The sequence below is a fragment of the Polyodon spathula genome, chromosome 8, assembly GCF_017654505.1.
Source record: "Polyodon spathula isolate WHYD16114869_AA chromosome 8, ASM1765450v1, whole genome shotgun sequence".
In the NCBI taxonomy this organism is placed as follows: Eukaryota; Metazoa; Chordata; class Actinopteri; order Acipenseriformes; family Polyodontidae; genus Polyodon; species Polyodon spathula.
Window position 1 is genome coordinate 28,298,252 of NC_054541.1, and position 19,516 is coordinate 28,317,767.

At 35.2% G+C, this 19,516-nt stretch overlaps 3 protein-coding genes and 1 pseudogene across 3 annotated transcripts; all 4 read left to right on the forward strand.

The window, feature by feature from the left end:
• On the forward strand, nucleotides 1-2,244 carry LOC121320246 (sulfotransferase 6B1-like). The gene is made up of 6 exons (XM_041258497.1): nucleotides 1-212; nucleotides 347-555; nucleotides 744-870; nucleotides 1,046-1,140; nucleotides 1,442-1,628; nucleotides 1,760-2,244. The coding sequence occupies exons 1-6, from the start codon at nucleotides 74-76 to the stop codon at nucleotides 1,876-1,878; spliced, it is 876 nt and encodes a 291-aa protein (XP_041114431.1). The 5' UTR covers nucleotides 1-73; the 3' UTR covers nucleotides 1,879-2,244.
• Nucleotides 2,245-6,801: 4,557 nt separating this feature from the next.
• LOC121320247 (sulfotransferase 6B1-like) lies at nucleotides 6,802-8,915 on the forward strand. Its single transcript, XM_041258498.1, has 6 exons — nucleotides 6,802-7,013; nucleotides 7,148-7,356; nucleotides 7,545-7,671; nucleotides 7,837-7,931; nucleotides 8,233-8,419; nucleotides 8,551-8,915. The coding sequence occupies exons 1-6, from the start codon at nucleotides 6,875-6,877 to the stop codon at nucleotides 8,667-8,669; spliced, it is 876 nt and encodes a 291-aa protein (XP_041114432.1). The 5' UTR covers nucleotides 6,802-6,874; the 3' UTR covers nucleotides 8,670-8,915.
• A 4,677-nt stretch (nucleotides 8,916-13,592) lies between these two features.
• On the forward strand, nucleotides 13,593-15,829 carry LOC121320249 (sulfotransferase 6B1-like). Its single transcript, XM_041258499.1, has 6 exons — nucleotides 13,593-13,807; nucleotides 13,942-14,150; nucleotides 14,339-14,465; nucleotides 14,631-14,725; nucleotides 15,027-15,213; nucleotides 15,345-15,829. Exons 1-6 carry the CDS (start codon nucleotides 13,669-13,671, stop codon nucleotides 15,461-15,463), a joined length of 876 nt encoding a protein of 291 aa, XP_041114433.1. The 5' UTR covers nucleotides 13,593-13,668; the 3' UTR covers nucleotides 15,464-15,829.
• Nucleotides 15,830-19,010: 3,181 nt separating this feature from the next.
• The window catches only part of LOC121319113, a 2,629-nt pseudogene continuing 2,123 nt past the window's right edge, over nucleotides 19,011-19,516 (forward strand).

The window sequence follows — 19,516 nt, forward strand, 5'->3', positions numbered from 1 at the left end:
CATGCACCCAGATAACGCAGTATCTAGCTCTTTCTGAAGACATTTGACAAACTCTAAAGACATTCAACACAAGATGCCAGAACAGACTGAGCTCATTCACACCTTCAATGGCATTCCATTTTCTACAAGAGTATCAAAAGAGCTCCTTCAGTCCCTGGACACCTTTGAAGCCAGAGAAGACGACGTGTTATTAGTTTCATATCCAAAATCAGGTAAGACACATTTCTGAATATTATTTGATATCTTTCCGTGAACTTTACTAATTATTAAAAGTTGATCTATCAGAAATGGGTAGATCAGTATACACAGACTGCTTGACTGATGTGTGTTTTGAAACTCTTCCTAGGCACGCACTGGCTTGCAGAGATTATGAAGAATCTGTACCACAGCCACAATGAAGACAATGGGGTTAGCAAAGTGACACTGACATCACCTCTGGAGTTCGGAGATCTCTCCAAATTCGATGAGCTGAGAAACCTCCCCAACAAGAGGCTCATCCCAACACACCTCAACTATGAGATGATCCCAGTGCAGTTCAAAACAAAAAAATGCAAGGTAACAAAAAACAGCCATTATGTTTGTTGCTTTATCAAATAACACGATCATGAAATCGTAAAGTATCACAGCACAGTGCAGTAATAAAGGATACTACTTTTCAACATTACGCTGTGCAAACACCAAATTATTAAGAGATGGTGTCTGAATTACACAAACTAAAATTATTATCTTGTTCTTGCTTCCAGATGATTTATGTGATCAGAAATCCTAAGGACACCGCTGTTTCATTGTACCATTATTACAAGCAGAACCCCAATCTGCCCAAGATTGAGAAATGGTCCACCTTTTTAGAAATGTTCTTGAAAGGAGAAGGTAAATATGACTAATGTTTAGATTGAGATGGAAAAATGTGAAGAACATCAATTAAATCTGCATGTTGTTAAAAGAGTTACCACCATGTCCTTTTAATTTTCATATCAGACATGATATATGATGCAAAAGTGTTAATTTGATACAATAATTTGCTTTGCCTGTATTTGTATTGCAGTTGTGTGCGGTTCCTGGATTGACCATGTCCTTAGCTGGGAAAAGAGCAAAACTGATGAAAATGTCCTTGTTCTGTACTATGAGTCCTTAAAGCAGGTGAGTTCAAAATGGAGCACAGGCATGGACATCATCCATTTGATATTGTCTTACATTAGTGTAGAACTAAAAAGTCACTTTGAGGAATGAAGTTAACTGGAACAATCCCTGTTATATATCCCATAGCAGATGCACGTTGGGGAAATTTGTAGAAAACATTATTTAGATTCTTTGGAACATGATGGTCTGATTCTTTTCTTTTCCATGCTATCCCACTGGGGTTAATTCAATCAATTAACACCAATACATTTTGCCATTCCCTCAATGTAAAACTAAACTGTCAAATGTATGTTTTTCATAGGATCTTCCAAAACATGTCAAGGAGATCAGCACGTTTTTGGGCATCAATGTCACTGAAGATCAAGTCAAAGACATTTCAAAGAAATCTTCCTTCAGTGAAATGAAGGACAAGGCAGAGAAGGAGAAAGTGAATCCAAACCACACGGTCTGCGTACTGACTTCCAACAAGAAGCTGATATTTAGGAAAGGTAAGAGTTTCATCACCACTGAACTAAAACTAAAGCACTGCAATGCTAAAAGAGGGCATTGATAAGCCCAAAACAACAGGGTATTTATTAACTTATGCAAATAATACATTCAAATACTTTATGTCTTTCAGGTACTGTTGGTGACTGGAAAAATCATTTCACTTCCAAGCAGAATGCCAGGTTTGATGAGCTGTTCAGTGAAAAAATCAACTCCAGTGAATTAGCAAGACGTGTGGAATATGAGAGTTAGAATATAAAGACCAATTGCACACTTATTCTATTAATGATGTAAATAAACTGCAATACTGCAGAATGGGATTTTCCAATGTAATCTCTTGTCAAAACTGACTCCCTTGTTATTGGGTAAAATCTGTAAGTCATGTTACTTTCTGCTGGTAACAAGTCTGATTCACTTTGTGTTGGTGAATCAAAAGGAAAACATTTTTTTGTATTAAATGTATAAATATGCTTTTTTAAAAATAATATTTATTTATTTATTTAATTATTTGTGTATGCGTTTGGAATTGTTTTTTTCTTTTCAGTGGTTATTTTCTGTACAGCATTAATGTATAATAGATGTTAAATTCTTGCACTCAATAAAGATTTACAAATAACAGAATTACTGAATTCTAGTTATTATTGATGAGTGGACCCAGCAGCGTTGCTATTTGTATAAACTCTGATATCCTTGTTGGTACATCGTAAACCAATTATTGCCATACAACTATGGATCAACTGTGTTCCCCCTTCAAGTAATTTTCAATTGTTCATTATTATAAAAAGTGTTAAAATCAAAAGTAGATTCAATTTTTAAAAAGCTGTATACTCTTCTTTACCTTATGAGCCTCTTCAGCAATTATCTTCCATTATACTTGCCTTGAAGAACAAACCACTCCAGTATATTTTTGTATCAGTAATGCTGGATTTACTGACATTATAGAATCAGCCATAATTATTTAACTTCTTATGAGTGCTTTTTGGTTTGATTTGTAAACTATTTGTAACACCCCCTCAGACAGGGGGCATGCAAAATTAGGTTAAAATATTTTTGCATGCTTAAGTCCAGGGCTTGTATCCAAAAGGTTACCGTTTCAAATCCCATCTTTGCCACTGACTGACTCACTGTGTGACCTTGAGCAAGTCACTTAACCTCCTTGTGCTTCATCCTACGGATGAGATGCTAAATCAATGTCCTATTGTAAGTGACTCTGCATATAATGCACAGTTCACAGCCTACCTCTGTAAAGCGCTTTGTGATGGTGGTCCACTATGAAAGGCGCTATATAAAAAATGAAGATATTATATTAAAACACAGAGGGGTTATTTTGAATATCAGAGCATATTTTGAAAACTCAGAGCAAAATATTATATAATAATTGATGAGGTTCTTTTTTATTCAGATAACAGAGCTAAAATACAGGGAACAGTGTCTCCAGGGAAAACACACACGTGATGCATACCAAATCAATGGAAATGTATTGATTGGACAGCATGTTTAAAATCCAATAAACCAACGTCTGTGCAGGGGAGGGAACATCACAGAGGAAAATCAGTATGACAAAATCTCACTTTAATTTCAGTACTATATACAATATAAAATATGCACTAATCAAATAAACATGTCAAATGATAATAATAAAACATGCAATCGCAAAATAAATGTGTGAAGGTTGATGGGCCATTATTGACCGTGTTACATATTCCCTACCATATGTTTTATAAAATAAAGCCACAGCTTACGGTAAACATTAACTTGTGTAACACTGATGGCTCTAATATGCACAGGATGTAATGACACATCTCATGGTTTTGTGACACTAATTCAGTCTTGTATTTGTAAAGAAATTTCACAACTTGTTCCACTGCATCTATTGTCTTGTCATATTTTTAAGATAGAGGTACCGGTAGAAGCAAAATCAATTTTTCCCTGATTTGTTCCTTTCCCTTCCAGAATTAGAATTAGAAACAACAATTATTACAAAAATATTTGGGTGTCAATTATATGGTGAAAAAAGTTATCCTCTTTGTTAATTATTTGAACGTAGAATAATATAATAAATAATATAATTATCTAGCAGACGCTTTAATCCAAAGCAACTTGCAGAGACTAGGGTGTGAACTATGCATTAACAGCTGCTGCAGCTGCACAGTCACTTGCAATAGGACCTCGGTTTTACGCCTCCTCCAAAGGACAGAGCACAAGGAGGTTAATGACTTGCTCAGGGTCACATTCATTGATTCAGCAGTTGAGCAGGGATTTGAACTGGGGACCTACTGGCAAGAAGCCCTTTGCTTTAACCACAAAGTTAACGACAACATTATCTGCTGGAACTCCACCAGGACATTAACTTCAGAATAGATTTTTTTATATACAAATGCAAGTTGAATAAAACTAAGTACCCTTGTCAATGTTTCATATTTTACCTGTTGTATTATCTTCAATCCATCAGGTCAATTAATAACAAAAAGGCAATACAAACTATATGCATGGTATTGTATAGGCTTTAACAATATAAAAATTCCCTGAAGAAGTGAACATGATGAGTTTTAACCTGCCTCCCACTTTCCATGAATTGCCCAGAGCTAACCAAATCACACCGGTGTGCATCGCTTACTTCAGAATCACAACATGGGAGACATGGCCGGACACAACACAAGCGTTCTTCAGTTTGAAATTTGCATTACATTTTTTGTTTGTTTCTTCTATCCAAATTGGTGTGTCCGAGAATTACATTTGGAGATAAACTTTCTAAATTGTATGTCTTAACTTAGAATCTGTTCTAAATCTCTGCTCCGTTCAATTGAGTGACAACTGGATTCTGCATTCTGAATCACACTTTATTACCAAACCCACAAGTTCATATTTTCTATAAACACTTTGATTGTATGTATGCGGCTGTTTAAGTTTTTTTTTCGTTTGTTTTTTCTGTACAGTAATTGTAACAGAACTAAGCTTACAAAAGATTTTGAGAATCCTGAGAAAAGAGGAAAGTGACACCCAACTTAAATTGTGCAAAAATCCCAGGTTTGGTTGTGGTCAGACGGTTATGGAGGTTTGTCACTACGTTTCTATTACGCCACTCAATGGCTTAGTTTACATGCAACCTTCACATGAGAAAAAAAAAAAAAAACATGGAAAAACTTGACCCACACATTAGTTACAATGGAAGAAATAAGAGCCGTTTGACCATACCAATGTATTTAGGGTTAGGAAAAGCAATAGCTAGCAATTATTTGACAAGGAGTTCCCCTTATTTAGGTTTTACTAAGAAACGTGAATTCTGTGCATATCTTCCACACATTTTTGCATTTGAAGAGCTCACATTCCTGCTTGTGAAGCCAAGCAGCAATTGCTGGCCTGATACTTCCCTGATATTGTGTCTGGTGGCTAACTCCGTCTTAGAGAATAGCTCGGCTTTGAGCTCAACTGTGTTCGCGCTAAGAAAATAAATATAATAAATGTTTGTTGAGAATTCAATTCTATGCAAGAAGGGGTCATTTTCACTAGGGAAGTTTTTATTTTTTATTTATTTATTTTATCATTTGTTTGTCTTGTATGGTCATTGTAACGGTACCTCACCCACTAATGATTTTGTGAGGTTAAAGAAAAGAGTGGCAAAAAGTGTAAAAGTCCCTGTATTGCATTATCTTTCTTGATTTTGGTTGTGGTCAGCATACTATAGAATGTTGTCATTCTACCTCGCAACTCAGTGGCTTAGTTTACACACAACCTTAACACGCAGTGCTGGAAGTGATTGAAAAAAGTATGTTAAAAAATGGCTTTATCTCCTGAGTCAGGATCAATCATTCAACAAGTTCCTTACAATAAAATCAAGTGTGCATGGAAAAATGGAAAGTGGTACGTGGTTTAATGTCTCATGCAGCTCAGAAGAGTCAATCCTCATCTGGCTTTCAGCCTCGGCCTGTTCACTTCTAGCATACAAAGACTTTCTTCGTCCTATAGGCCTGTATTATACTCCATCCCAATCTTTCTAACCAATCAGGTTGCTCCCTTGCTATAGATCACATCACAATACAGACATTAATATATGAAATGGAACAAATAAAAAGAAAAAAACTACAGCAGAGGAGAACAACATTAAATGGAATATTTCCAGAACTACACAACTATCCAAGAATAAAAAGCAAAATGTAATTTAGAAAATTCATTTCCATAAAGTAATAGTATATAATAGCAATGATTTGAGATTTCACTGCACTTCAGAAAAGTAAAATATTATTTGAAAAGATGGATTTATAATTTTAGGTGTGTGTATAAAACACAGAAGGGAATCAAACTGGCACTTTTTTTAATTACATTTTTGTGATTGTTTTTGGTAGGATTGTTTTTAGTGTCTAAAATTGAAACATCATAGCTTAAACTGTACATTAAAACAAGCAAATTGTATGAAATTGTGGTGAGGTGCCTCACGCCTGTGCGTAGTTTTTGTGTTTTATGTTATTGTAGGTGTATATATATTGGTGCACTGGGTATAAATGGGGATGTAGCAGAGGTGCTTTAAATGTATTTCAGCACAGGGATTACACAATCACTTCATGTGCAGATAAAATATGTAATAGTATGTGGGCACGGGGAGTGCACAAAGTAGTTCATGTGCAGACTGTGCCGAGATTTAATTGAATGATTCATTAGCAATCAAGTCTCGATAGAGCTGCATAAAAGAGTCAGTGTTTCACACATACAGGGTTGGTGTTCAGAGTGGAGAACGGGAGAGAAAAGGAGGTAGAACTTTAAAAACTAAAACATAACAAAAAATAATTATTTAATAAATCTGTGCATCGGCACTTTACTCATCATTCTGTGTCTATCTACTTCCTGGCACAATGTCACCCACCAAGCTAATCTGTGACATAAATAAAAAAAATGAAAAAACTCTCTGAAACAGAGGAAAAAAGGTTTCATGAACTACAAACCTGATTTAAATAAAATGGGTTCTTAAAAAAAAGTAATTAACAAAACATTCCTTAAAACAAAAAGTTGTGTGAATATCCACCTCACATCTAGTGGTACTATTAAATGCCTCATCATCTTTACGAGAGAGACTTGATTACACCATTTCCTTCTGGTATGTTTCTTAAAACATTCCTTTACATAACTGATAGTTTCCGGTTCCCAGCTGAAAGATAGATATATAAAGAGAGAAATGTTTCTCATGCACCCAGATAACGCAGTATCTAGCTCTTTCTGAAGACATTTGACAAACTCTAAAGACATTCAACACAAGATGCCAGAACAGACTGAGCTCATTCACACCTTCAATGGCATTCCATTTTCTACAAGAGTATCAAAAGAGCTCCTTCAGTCCCTGGACACCTTTGAAGCCAGAGAAGACGACGTGTTATTAGTTTCATATCCAAAATCAGGTAAGACACATTTCTGAATATTATTTGATATCTTTCCGTGAACTTTACTAATTATTAAAAGTTGATCTATCAGAAATGGGTAGATCAGTATACACAGACTGCTTGACTGATGTGTGTTTTGAAACTCTTCCTAGGCACGCACTGGCTTGCAGAGATTATGAAGAATCTGTACCACAGCCACAATGAAGACAATGGGGTTAGCAAAGTGACACTGACATCACCTCTGGAGTTCGGAGATCTCTCCAAATTCGATGAGCTGAGAAACCTCCCCAACAAGAGGCTCATCCCAACACACCTCAACTATGAGATGATCCCAGTGCAGTTCAAAACAAAAAAATGCAAGGTAACAAAAAACAGCCATTATGTTTGTTGCTTTATCAAATAACACGATCATGAAATCGTAAAGTATCACTGCACAGTGCAGTAATAAAGGATACTACTTTTCAACATTACGCTGTGCAAACACCAAATTATTAAGAGATGGTGTCTGAATTACACAAACTAAAATTATTATCTTGTTCTTGCTTCCAGATGATTTATGTGATCAGAAATCCTAAGGACACCGCTGTTTCATTGTACCATTATTACAAGCAGAACCCCAATCTGCCCAAGATTGAGAAATGGTCCACCTTTTTAGAAATGTTCTTGAAAGGAGAAGGTAAATATGACTAATGTTTAGATTGAGATGGAAAAATGTGAAGAACATCAATTAAATCTGCATGTTGTTAAAAGAGTTACCACCATGTCCTTTTAATTTTCATATCAGACATGATATATGATGCAAAAGTGTTAATAATTTGCTTTGCCTGTATTTGTATTGCAGTTGTGTGCGGTTCCTGGATTGACCATGTCCTTAGCTGGGAAAAGAGCAAAACTGATGAAAATGTCCTTGTTCTGTACTATGAGTCCTTAAAGCAGGTGAGTTCAAAATGGAGCACAGGCATGGACATCATCCATTTGATATTGTCTTACATTAGTGTAGAACTAAAAAGTCACTTTGAGGAATGAAGTTAACTGGAACAATCCCTGTTATATATCCCATAGCAGATGCACGTTGGGGAAATTTGTAGAAAACATTATTTAGATTCTTTGGAACATGATGGTCTGATTCTTTTCTTTTCCATGCTATCCCACTGGGGTTAATTCAATCAATTAACACCAATACATTTTGCCATTCCCTCAATGTAAAACTAAACTGTCAAATGTATGTTTTTCATAGGATCTTCCAAAACATGTCAAGGAGATCAGCACGTTTTTGGGCATCAATGTCACTGAAGATCAAGTCAAAGACATTTCAAAGAAATCTTCCTTCAGTGAAATGAAGGACAAGGCAGAGAAGGAGAAAGTGAATCCAAACCACACGGTCTGCGTACTGACTTCCAACAAGAAGCTGATATTTAGGAAAGGTAAGAGTTTCATCACCACTGAACTAAAACTAAAGCACTGCAATGCTAAAAGAGGGCATTGATAAGCCCAAAACAACAGGGTATTTATTAACTTATGCAAATAATACATTCAAATACTTTATGTCTTTCAGGTACTGTTGGTGACTGGAAAAATCATTTCACTTCCAAGCAGAATGCCAGGTTTGATGAGCTGTTCAGTGAAAAAATCAACTCCAGTGAATTAGCAAGACGTGTGGAATATGAGAGTTAGAATATAAAGACCAATTGCACACTTATTCTATTAATGATGTAAATAAACTGCAATACTGCAGAATGGGATTTTCCAATGTAATCTCTTGTCAAAACTGACTCCCTTGTTATTGGGTAAAATCTGTAAGTCATGTTACTTTCTGCTGGTAACAAGTCTGATTCACTTTGTGTTGGTGAATCAAAAGGAAAACATTTTTTTGTATTAAATGTATAAATATGCTTTTTTAAAAATAATATTTATTTATTTATTTAATTATTTGTGTATGCGTTTGGAATTGTTTTTTTTCTTTTCAGTGGTTATTTTCTGTACAGCATTAATGTATAATAGATGTTAAATTCTTGCACTCAATAAAGATTTACAAATAACAGAATTACTGAATTCTAGTTATTATTGATGAGTGGACCCAGCAGCGTTGCTATTTGTATAAACTCTGATATCCTTGTTGGTACATCGTAAACCAATTATTGCCATACAACTATGGATCAACTGTGTTCCCCCTTCAAGTAATTTTCAATTGTTCATTATTATAAAAAGTGTTAAAATCAAACGTAGATTCAATTTTTAAAAAGCTGTATACTCTTCTTTACCTTATGAGCCTCTTCAGCAATTATCTTCCATTATACTTGCCTTGAAGAACAAACCACTCCAGTATATTTTTGTATCAGTAATGCTGGATTTACTGACATTATAGAATCAGCCATAATTATTTAACTTCTTATGAGTGCTTTTTGGTTTGATTTGTAAACTATTTGTAACACCCCCTCAGACAGGGGGCATGCAAAATTAGGTTAAAATATTTTTGCATGCTTAAGTCCAGGGCTTGTATCCAAAAGGTTACCGTTTCAAATCCCATCTTTGCCACTGACTGACTCACTGTGTGACCCTGAGCAAGTCACTTAGCCTCCTTGTGCTTCACCCTACGGATGAGATGCTACATCAATGTCCTATTGTAAGTGACTCTGCATATAATGCACAGTTCACAGCCTACCTCTGTAAAGAGCTTTGTCATGGTGGTCCACTATGAAAGGCGCTATATAAAAAATGAAGATATTATATTAAAACACAGAGGGGTTATTTTGAATATCAGAGCATATTTTGAAAACTCAGAGCAAAATATTATATAATAATTGATGAGGTTCTTTTTTATTCAGATAACAGAGCTAAAATACAGGGAACAGTGTCTCCAGGGAAAACACACACGTGATGCATACCAAATCAATGGAAATGTATTGATTGGACAGCATGTTTAAAATCCAATAAACCAACGTCTGTGCAGGGGAGGGAACATCACAGAGGAAAATCAGTATGACAAAATCTCACTTTAATTTCAGTACTATATACAATATAAAATATGCACTAATCAAATAAACATGTCAAATGATAATAATAAAACATGCAATCGCAAAATAAATGTGTGAAGGTTGATGGGCCATTATTGACCGTGTTACATATTCCCTACCATATGTTTTATAAAATAAAGCCACAGCTTACGGTAAACATTAACTTGTGTAACACTGATGGCTCTAATATGCACAGGATGTAATGACACATCTCATGGTTTTGTGACACTAATTCAGTCTTGTATTTGTAAAGAAATTTCACAACTTGTTCCACTGCATCTATTGTCTTGTCATATTTTTAAGATAGAGGTACCGGTAGAAGCAAAATCAATTTTTCCCTGATTTGTTCCTTTCCCTTCCAGAATTAGAATTAGAAACAACAATTATTACAAAAATATTTGGGTGTCAATTATATGGTGAAAAAAGTTATCCTCTTTGTTAATTATTTGAACGTAGAATAATATAATAAATAATATAATTATCTAGCAGACGCTTTAATCCAAAGCAACTTGCAGAGACTAGGGTGTGAACTATGCATCAACAGCTGCTGCAGCTGCACAGTCACTTGCAATAGGACCTCGGTTTTACGCCTCCTCCAAAGGACAGAGCACAAGGAGGTTAATGACTTGCTAAGGGTCACATTCATTGAGTCAGCAGTTGAGCAGGGATTTGAACTGGGGACCTACTGGCAAGAAGCCCTTTGCTTTAACCACAAAGTTAACGACATCATTATCTGCTGGAACTCCACCAGGACATTAACTTCAGAATAGATTTTTTTTATATACAAATGCAAGTTGAATAAAACTAAGTACCCTTGTCAATGTTTCATATTCTACCTGTTGTATTATCTTCAATCCATCAGGTCAATTAATAACAAAAAGGCAATACAAACTATATGCATGGTATTGTATAGGCTTTAACAATATAAAAATTCCCTGAAGAAGTGAACATGATGAGTTTTAACCTGCCTCCCACTTTCCATGAATTGCCCAGAGCTAACCAAATCACACCGGTGTGCATCGCTTACTTCAGAATCACAACATGGGAGACATGGCCGGACACAACACAAGCGTTCTTCAGTTTGAAATTTGCATTACATTTTTTGTTTGTTTCTTCTATCCAAATTGGTGTGTCCGAGTATTACATTTGGAGATAAACTTTCTAAATTGTATGTCTTAACTTAGAATCTGTTCTAAATCTCTGCTCCGTTCAATTGAGTGACAACTGGATTCTGCATTCTGAATCACACTTTATTACCAAACCCACAAGTTCATATTTTCTATAAACACTTTGATTGTATGTATGCGGCTGTTTAAGTTTTTTTTTCGTTTGTTTTTTCTGTACAGTAATTGTAACAGAACTAAGCTTACAAAAGATTTTGAGAATCCTGAGAAAAGAGGAAAGTGACACCCAACTTAAATTGTGCAAAAATCCCAGGTTTGGTTGTGGTCAGACGGTTATGGAGGTTTGTCACTACGTTTCTATTACGCCACTCAATGGCTTAGTTTACATGCAACCTTCACATGAGAAAAAAAAAAAAAAAAAACATGGAAAAACTTGACCCGCACCTTAGTTACAATGGAAGAAATAAGAGCCGTTTGACCATACCAATGTATTTAGGGTTAGGAAAAGCAATAGCTAGCAATTATTTGACAAGGAGTTCCCCTTATTTAGGTTTTACTAAGAAACGTGAATTCTGTGCATATCTTCCACACATTTTTGCATTTGAAGAGCTCACATTCCTGCTTGTGAAGCCAAGCAGCAATTGCTGGCCTGATACTTCCCTGATATTGTGTCTGGTGGCTAACTCCGTCTTAGAGAATAGCTCGGCTTTGAGCTCAACTGTGTTCGCGCTAAGAAAATAAATATAATAAATGTTTGTTGAGAATTCAATTCTATGCAAGAAGGGGTCATTTTCACTAGGGAAGTTATTTATTTATTTATTTATTTTATCATTTGTTTGTCTTGTATGGTCATTGTAACGGTACCTCACCCACTAATGATTTTGTGAGGTTAAAGAAAAGAGTGGCAAAAAGTGTAAAAGTCCCTGTATTGCATTATCTTTCTTGATTTTGGTTGTGGTCAGCATACTATAGAATGTTGTCATTCTACCTCGCAACTCAGTGGCTTAGTTTACACACAACCTTAACACGCAGTGCTGGAAGTGATTGAAAAAAGTATGTTAAAAAATGGCTTTATCTCCTGAGTCAGGATCAATCATTCAACAAGTTCCTTACAATAAAATCAAGTGTGCATGGAAAAATGGAAAGTGGTACGTGGTTTAATGTCTCATGCAGCTCAGAAGAGTCAATCCTCATCTGGCTTTCAGCCTCGGCCTGTTCACTTCTAGCATACAAAGACTTTCTTCGTCCTATAGGCCTGTATTATACTCCATCCCAATCTTTCTAACCAATCAGGTTGCTCCCTTGCTATAGATCACATCACAATACAGACATTAATATATGAAATGGAACAAATAAAAAGAAAAAAACTACAGCAGAGGAGAACAACATTAAATGGAATATTTCCAGAACTACACAACTATCCAAGAATAAAAAGCAAAATGTAATTTAGAAAATTCATTTCCATAAAGTAATAGTATATAATAGCAATGATTTGAGATTTCACTGCACTTCAGAAAAGTAAAATATTATTTGAAAAGATGGATTTATAATTTTAGGTGTGTGTATAAAACACAGAAGGGAATCAAACTGGCACTTTTTTTAATTACATTTTTGTGATTGTTTTTGGTAGGATTGTTTTTAGTGTCTAAAATTGAAACATCATAGCTTAAACTGTACATTAAAACAAGCAAATTGTATGAAATTGTGGTGAGGTGCCTCACGCCTGTGCGTAGTTTTTGTGTTTTATGTTATTGTAGGTGTATATATATTGGTGCACTGGGTATAAATGGGGATGTAGCAGAGGTGCTTTAAATGTATTTCAGCACAGGGATTACACAATCACTTCATGTGCAGATAAAATGTGTATTAGTATTTGGGCACGGGGAGTGCACAAAGTAGTTCATGTGCAGACTGTGCCGAGATTCAATTGAATGATTGATTAGCAATCAAGTCTCGATAGAGCTGCATAAAAGAGTCAGTGTTTCACACATACAGGGTTGGTGTTCAGAGTGGAGAACGGGAGAGAAAAAGAGGTAGAACTTTAAAAACTAAAACATAACAAAAAATAATTATTTAATAAATCTGTGCATCGGCACTTTACTCATCATTCTGTGTCTGTCTACTTCCTGGCACAATGTCACCCAACAAGCTAATCTGTGACATAAATAAAAAAAATGAAAAAACTCTCTGAAACAGAGGAAAAAAGGTTTCATGAACTACAAACCTGATTTAAATAAAATGGGTTCTTAAAAAAAAGTAATTAACAAAACATTCCTTAAAACAAAAAGTTGTGTGAATATCCACCTCACATCTAGTGGTACTATTAAATGCCTCATCATCTTTACGAGAGAGACTTGATTACACCATTTCCTTCTGGTATGTTTCTTAAAACATTCCTTTACATAACTGATAGTTTCCGGTTCCCAGCTGAAAGATAGATATATAAAGAGAGAAATGTTTCTCATGGACCCAGATAACGCAGTATCTAGCTCTTTCTGAAGACATTTGACAAACTCTAAAGACATTCAACACAAGATGCCAGAACAGACTGAGCTCATTCACACCTTCAATGGCATTCCATTTTCTACAAGAGTATCAAAAGAGCTCCTTCAGTCCCTGGACACCTTTGAAGCCAGAGAAGACGACGTGTTATTAGTTTCATATCCAAAATCAGGTAAGACACATTTCTGAATATTATTTGATATCTTTCCGTGAACTTTACTAATTATTAAAAGTTGATCTATCAGAAATGGGTAGATCAGTATACACAGACTGCTTGACTGATGTGTGTTTTGAAACTCTTCCTAGGCACGCACTGGCTTGCAGAGATTATGAAGAATCTGTACCACAGCCACAATGAAGACAATGGGGTTAGCAAAGTGACACTGACATCACCTCTGGAGTTCGGAGATCTCTCCAAATTCGATGAGCTGAGAAACCTCCCCAACAAGAGGCTCATCCCAACACACCTCAACTATGAGATGATCCCAGTGCAGTTCAAAACAAAAAAATGCAAGGTAACAAAAAACAGCCATTATGTTTGTTGCTTTATCAAATAACACGATCATGAAATCGTAAAGTATCACAGCACAGTGCAGTAATAAAGGATACTACTTTTCAACATTACGCTGTGCAAACACCAAATTATTAAGAGATGGTGTCTGAATTACACAAACTAAAATTATTATCTTGTTCTTGCTTCCAGATGATTTATGTGATCAGAAATCCTAAGGACACCGCTGTTTCATTGTACCATTATTACAAGCAGAACCCCAATCTGCCCAAGATTGAGAAATGGTCCACCTTTTTAGAAATGTTCTTGAAAGGAGAAGGTAAATATGACTAATGTTTAGATTGAGATGGAAAAATGTGAAGAACATCAATTAAATCTGCATGTTGTTAAAAGAGTTACCACCATGTCCTTTTAATTTTCATATCAGACATGATATATGATGCAAAAATGTTAATAATTTGCTTTGCCTGTATTTGTATTGCAGTTGTGTGCGGTTCCTGGATTGACCATGTCCTTAGCTGGGAAAAGAGCAAAACTGATGAAAATGTCCTTGTTCTGTACTATGAGTCCTTAAAGCAGGTGAGTTCAAAATGGAGCACAGGCATGGACATCATCCATTTGATATTGTCTTACATTAGTGTAGAACTAAAAAGTCACTTTGAGGAATGAAGTTAACTGGAACAATCCCTGTTATATATCCCATAGCAGATGCACGTTGGGGAAATTTGTAGAAAACACTATTTAGATTCTTTGGAACATGATGGTCTGATTCTTTTCTTTTCCATGCTATCCCACTGGGGTTAATTCAATCAATTAACACCAATACATTTTGCCATTCCCTCAATGTAAAACTAAACTGTCAAATGTATGTTTTTCATAGGATCTTCCAAAACATGTCAAGGAGATCAGCACGTTTTTGGGCATCAATGTCACTGAAGATCAAGTCAAAGACATTTCAAAGAAATCTTCCTTCAGTGAAATGAAGGACAAGGCAGAGAAGGAGAAAGTGAATCCAAACCACACGGTCTGCGTACTGACTTCCAACAAGAAGCTGATATTTAGGAAAGGTAAGAGTTTCATCACCACTGAACTAAAACTAAAGCACTGCAATGCTAAAAGAGGGCATTGATAAGCCCAAAACAACAGGGTATTTATTAACTTATGCAAATAATACATTCAAATACTTTATGTCTTTCAGGTACTGTTGGTGACTGGAAAAATCATTTCACTTCCAAGCAGAATGCCAGGTTTGATGAGCTGTTCAGTGAAAAAATCAACTCCAGTGAATTAGCAAGACGTGTGGAATATGAGAGTTAGAATATAAAGACCAATTGCACACTTATTCTATTAATGATGTAAATAAACTGCAATACTGCAGAATGGGATTTTCCAATGTAATCTCTTGTCAAAACTGACTCCCTTGTTATTGGGTAAAATCTGTAAGTCATGTTACTTTCTGCTGGTAACAAGTCTGATTCACTTTGTGTTGGTGAATCAAAAGGAAAACATTTTTTTGTATTAAATGTATAAATATGCTTTTTTAAAAATAATATTTATTTATTTATTTAATTATTTGTGTATGCGTTTGGAATTGTTTTTTTCTTTTCAGTGGTTATTTTCTGTACAGCATTAATGTATAATAGATGTTAAATTCTTGCACTCAATAAAGATTTACAAATAACAGAATTACTGAATTCTAGTTATTATTGATAAGTGGACCCAGCAGCGTTGCTATTTGTATAAACTCTGATATCCTTGTTGGTACATCGTAAACCAATTATTGCCATACAACTATGGATCAACTGTGTTCCCCCTTCAAGTAATTTTCAATTGTTCATTATTATAAAAAGTGTTAAAATCAAACGTAGATTCAATTTTTAAAAAGCTGTATACTCTTTACCTTATGAGCCTCTTCAGCAATTATCTTCCATTATACTTGCCTTGAAGAACAAACCACTCCAGTATATTTTTGTATCAGTAATGCTGGATTTACTAACATTATAGAATCAGCCATAATTATTTAACTTCTTATGAGTGCTTTTTGATTTTATTTGTAAACTATTTGTAACACCCCCTCAGACAGGGGGCATGCAAAATTAGGTTAAAATATTTTTGCATGCTTAAGTCCAGGGCTTGTATCCAAAAGGTTACCGGTTCAAATCCCATCTTTGCCACTGACTGACTCACTGTGTGACCCTGAGCAAGTCACTTAGCCTCCTTGTGCTTCACCCTACGGATGAGATGCTAAATCAATGTCCTATTGTAAGTGACTCTGCATATAATGCACTGTTCACAGCCTACCTCTGTAAAGAGCTTTGTCATGGTGGTCCACTATGAAAGGCGCTATATAAAAAAATGAAGATATTATATTAAAACACAGAGGGGTTATTTTGAATATCAGAGCATATTTTGAAAACTCAGAGCAAAATATTATATAATAATTGATGAGGTTCTTTTTTATTCAGATAGCAGAGCTAAAATACAGGGAACAGTGTCTCCGGGGAAAACACACACGTGATGCATACCAAATCAATGGAAATGTATTGATTGGACAGCATGTTTAAAATCCAATAAACCAATGTCTGTGCAGGGGAGGGAACATCACAGAGGAAAATCAGTATGACAAAATCTCACTTTAATTTCAGTACTATATACAATATAAAATATGCACTAATCAAATAAACATGTCAAATTATAATAATAAAACATGCAATCGCAAAATAAATGTGTGAAGGATGATGGGCCATTATTGACCGTGTTACATATTCCCTACCATATGTTTTATAAAATAAAGCCACAGCTTACGGTAAACATTAACTTGTGTAACACTGATGGCTCTAATATGCACAGGATGTAATGACACATCTCATGGTTTTGTGACACTAATTCAGTCTTGTATTTGTAAGGAAATTTCACAACTTGTTCCATTGCATCTATTGTCTTGTCATATTTTTAAGATAGAGGTACCGGTAGAAGCAAAATCAATTTTTCCCTGATTTGTTCCTTTCCCTTCCAGAATTAGAATTAGAAACAACAATTATTACAAAAATATTTGGGTGTCAATTATATGGTGAAAAAAGTTATCCTCTTTGTTAATTATTTGAACGTAGAATAATATAATAAATAATATAATTATCTAGCAGACGCTTTAATCCAAAGCAACTTGCAGAGACTAGGGTGTGAACTATGCATTAACAGCTGCTGCAGCTGCACAGTCTTACACAATAGGACCTCGGTTTTACGTCTCATCCAAAGGACAGAGCACAAGGAGGTTAATGACTTGCTCAGGGTCACACATTGAGTCAGCAGTTGAGCAGGGATTTGAACTGGGGACCTACTGGTAAGAAGCCCATTGCTTTAGCCACAAAGTTAACAACATCATTATCTGCTGGAACTCCACCAGGACATTAACTTCAGAATAGATTTTTTTATATACAAATGCAAGTTGAATAAAACTAAGTACCCTTGTCAATGTTTCATATTCTACCTGTTGTATTATCTTCAATCCATCAGGTCAATTAATAACAAAAAGGCAATACAAACTATATGCATGGTATTGTATAGGCTTTAACAATATAAAAATTCCCTGAAGAAGTGAACATGATGAGTTCTAACCTGCCTCCCACTTTCCATGGATTGCCCAGAGCTAACCAAATCACACCGGTGTGCATCGTTTACTTCAGTATCACAACATGGGAGACATGGCCGGACACAACACAAGCGTTCCTCAGTTTGAAATTTGCATTACATTTTTTGTTTGTTTCTTCTATCCAAATTGGTGTGTCCGAGAATTACATTTGGAGATAAACTTTCTAAATTGTATGTCTTAATCTGTTCTAAATTTCTGCTCTGTTCAATTGAGGGACAACTGGATTCTGCATTCTGAATCACACTTTATTACCAAACCCACAAGTTCATATTTTCTATAAACACTTTGATTGTATGTATGCGGCTGTTTAAGTTTTTTTTTTTCATTTGTTTTTCTGTACAGTAATTGTAACAGAACTAAGCTTACAAAAGATTTTGAGAATCCTGAGAATAGAGGAAAGTGACACCCAACTTAAATTGTGCAAAAATTTGTCACTACGTTTCTATTACGCCACTCAATGGCTTAGTTTACATGCAACCTTCACATGAAAAAAAAAAAAAAAAACATGGAAAAACTTGACCCACACATTAGTTACAATGGAAGAAATAAGAGCCGTTTTACCATACCAATGTATTTAGGGTTAGGAAAAGCAATAGCTAGCAATTATTTGACAAGGAGTTCCCCTTATTTAGGTTTTACTAAGAAATGTGAATTCTGTGCATATCTTCCACACATTTTTGCATTTGAAGAGCTCACATTCCTGCTTGTGAAGCCAAGCGGCAATTGCTGGCCTGATGCTTTCCTGATATTGTGTCTGGTGGCTAACTCCGTCTTAGAGAATAGCTCGGCTTTGAGCTCAACTGTGTTCGCGCTAAGAAAATAAATATAATAAATGTTTGTTGAGAATTCAATTCTATGCAAGAAGGGGTCATTTTCACTAGGGAAGTTTTTATTTATTTATTTTATCATTTGTTTGTCTTGTATGGTCATTGTAACGGTACCTCACCCACTAATGATTTTGTGAGGTTAAAGAAAAGAGTGGCAAAAAGTGTAAAAGTCCCTGTATTGCATTATCTTTCTTGATTTTGGTTGTGGTCAGCATACTATGGAATGTTGTCATTCTACCTCGCAACTCAGTGGCTTAGTTTACACACAACCATAACACGCAGTGCTGGAAGTGATTGAAAAAATTATGTTAAAAAATGGCTTTATCTCCTGAGTCAGGATCAATCATTCAACAAGTTCCTTACAATAAAATCAAGTGTGCATGGAAAAATGGAAAGTGGTACGTGGTTTAATGTCTCATGCAGCTCAGAAGAGTCAATCCTCATCTGGCTTTCAGCCTCGGTCTGTTCACTTCTAGCATACAAAGACTTTCTTCGTCCTATAGGCCTGTATTATACTCCATCCCAATCTTTCTAACCAATCAGGTTGCTCCCTTGCTATAGATCACATCACAATACAAACATTAATATATGAAATGGAACATATAAAAAGAAAAAAACTACAGCAGAGGAGAACAACATAAATTGAATATTTCCAGAACTACACAACTATCCAAGAATAAAAAGCAAAATGTAATTTAGAAAATTCATTTCCATAAAGTAATAGTATATAATAGCAATGATTTGAGATTTCACTACACTTCAAAAAAGTAAAATATTATTTGAAAAGATGGATTTATAATTTTAGGTGTGTGTATAAAACACAGAAGGGAATCAAACTGGCACTTTTTTTAATTACATTTTTGTGATTGTTTTTGGTAGGATTGTTTTTAGTGT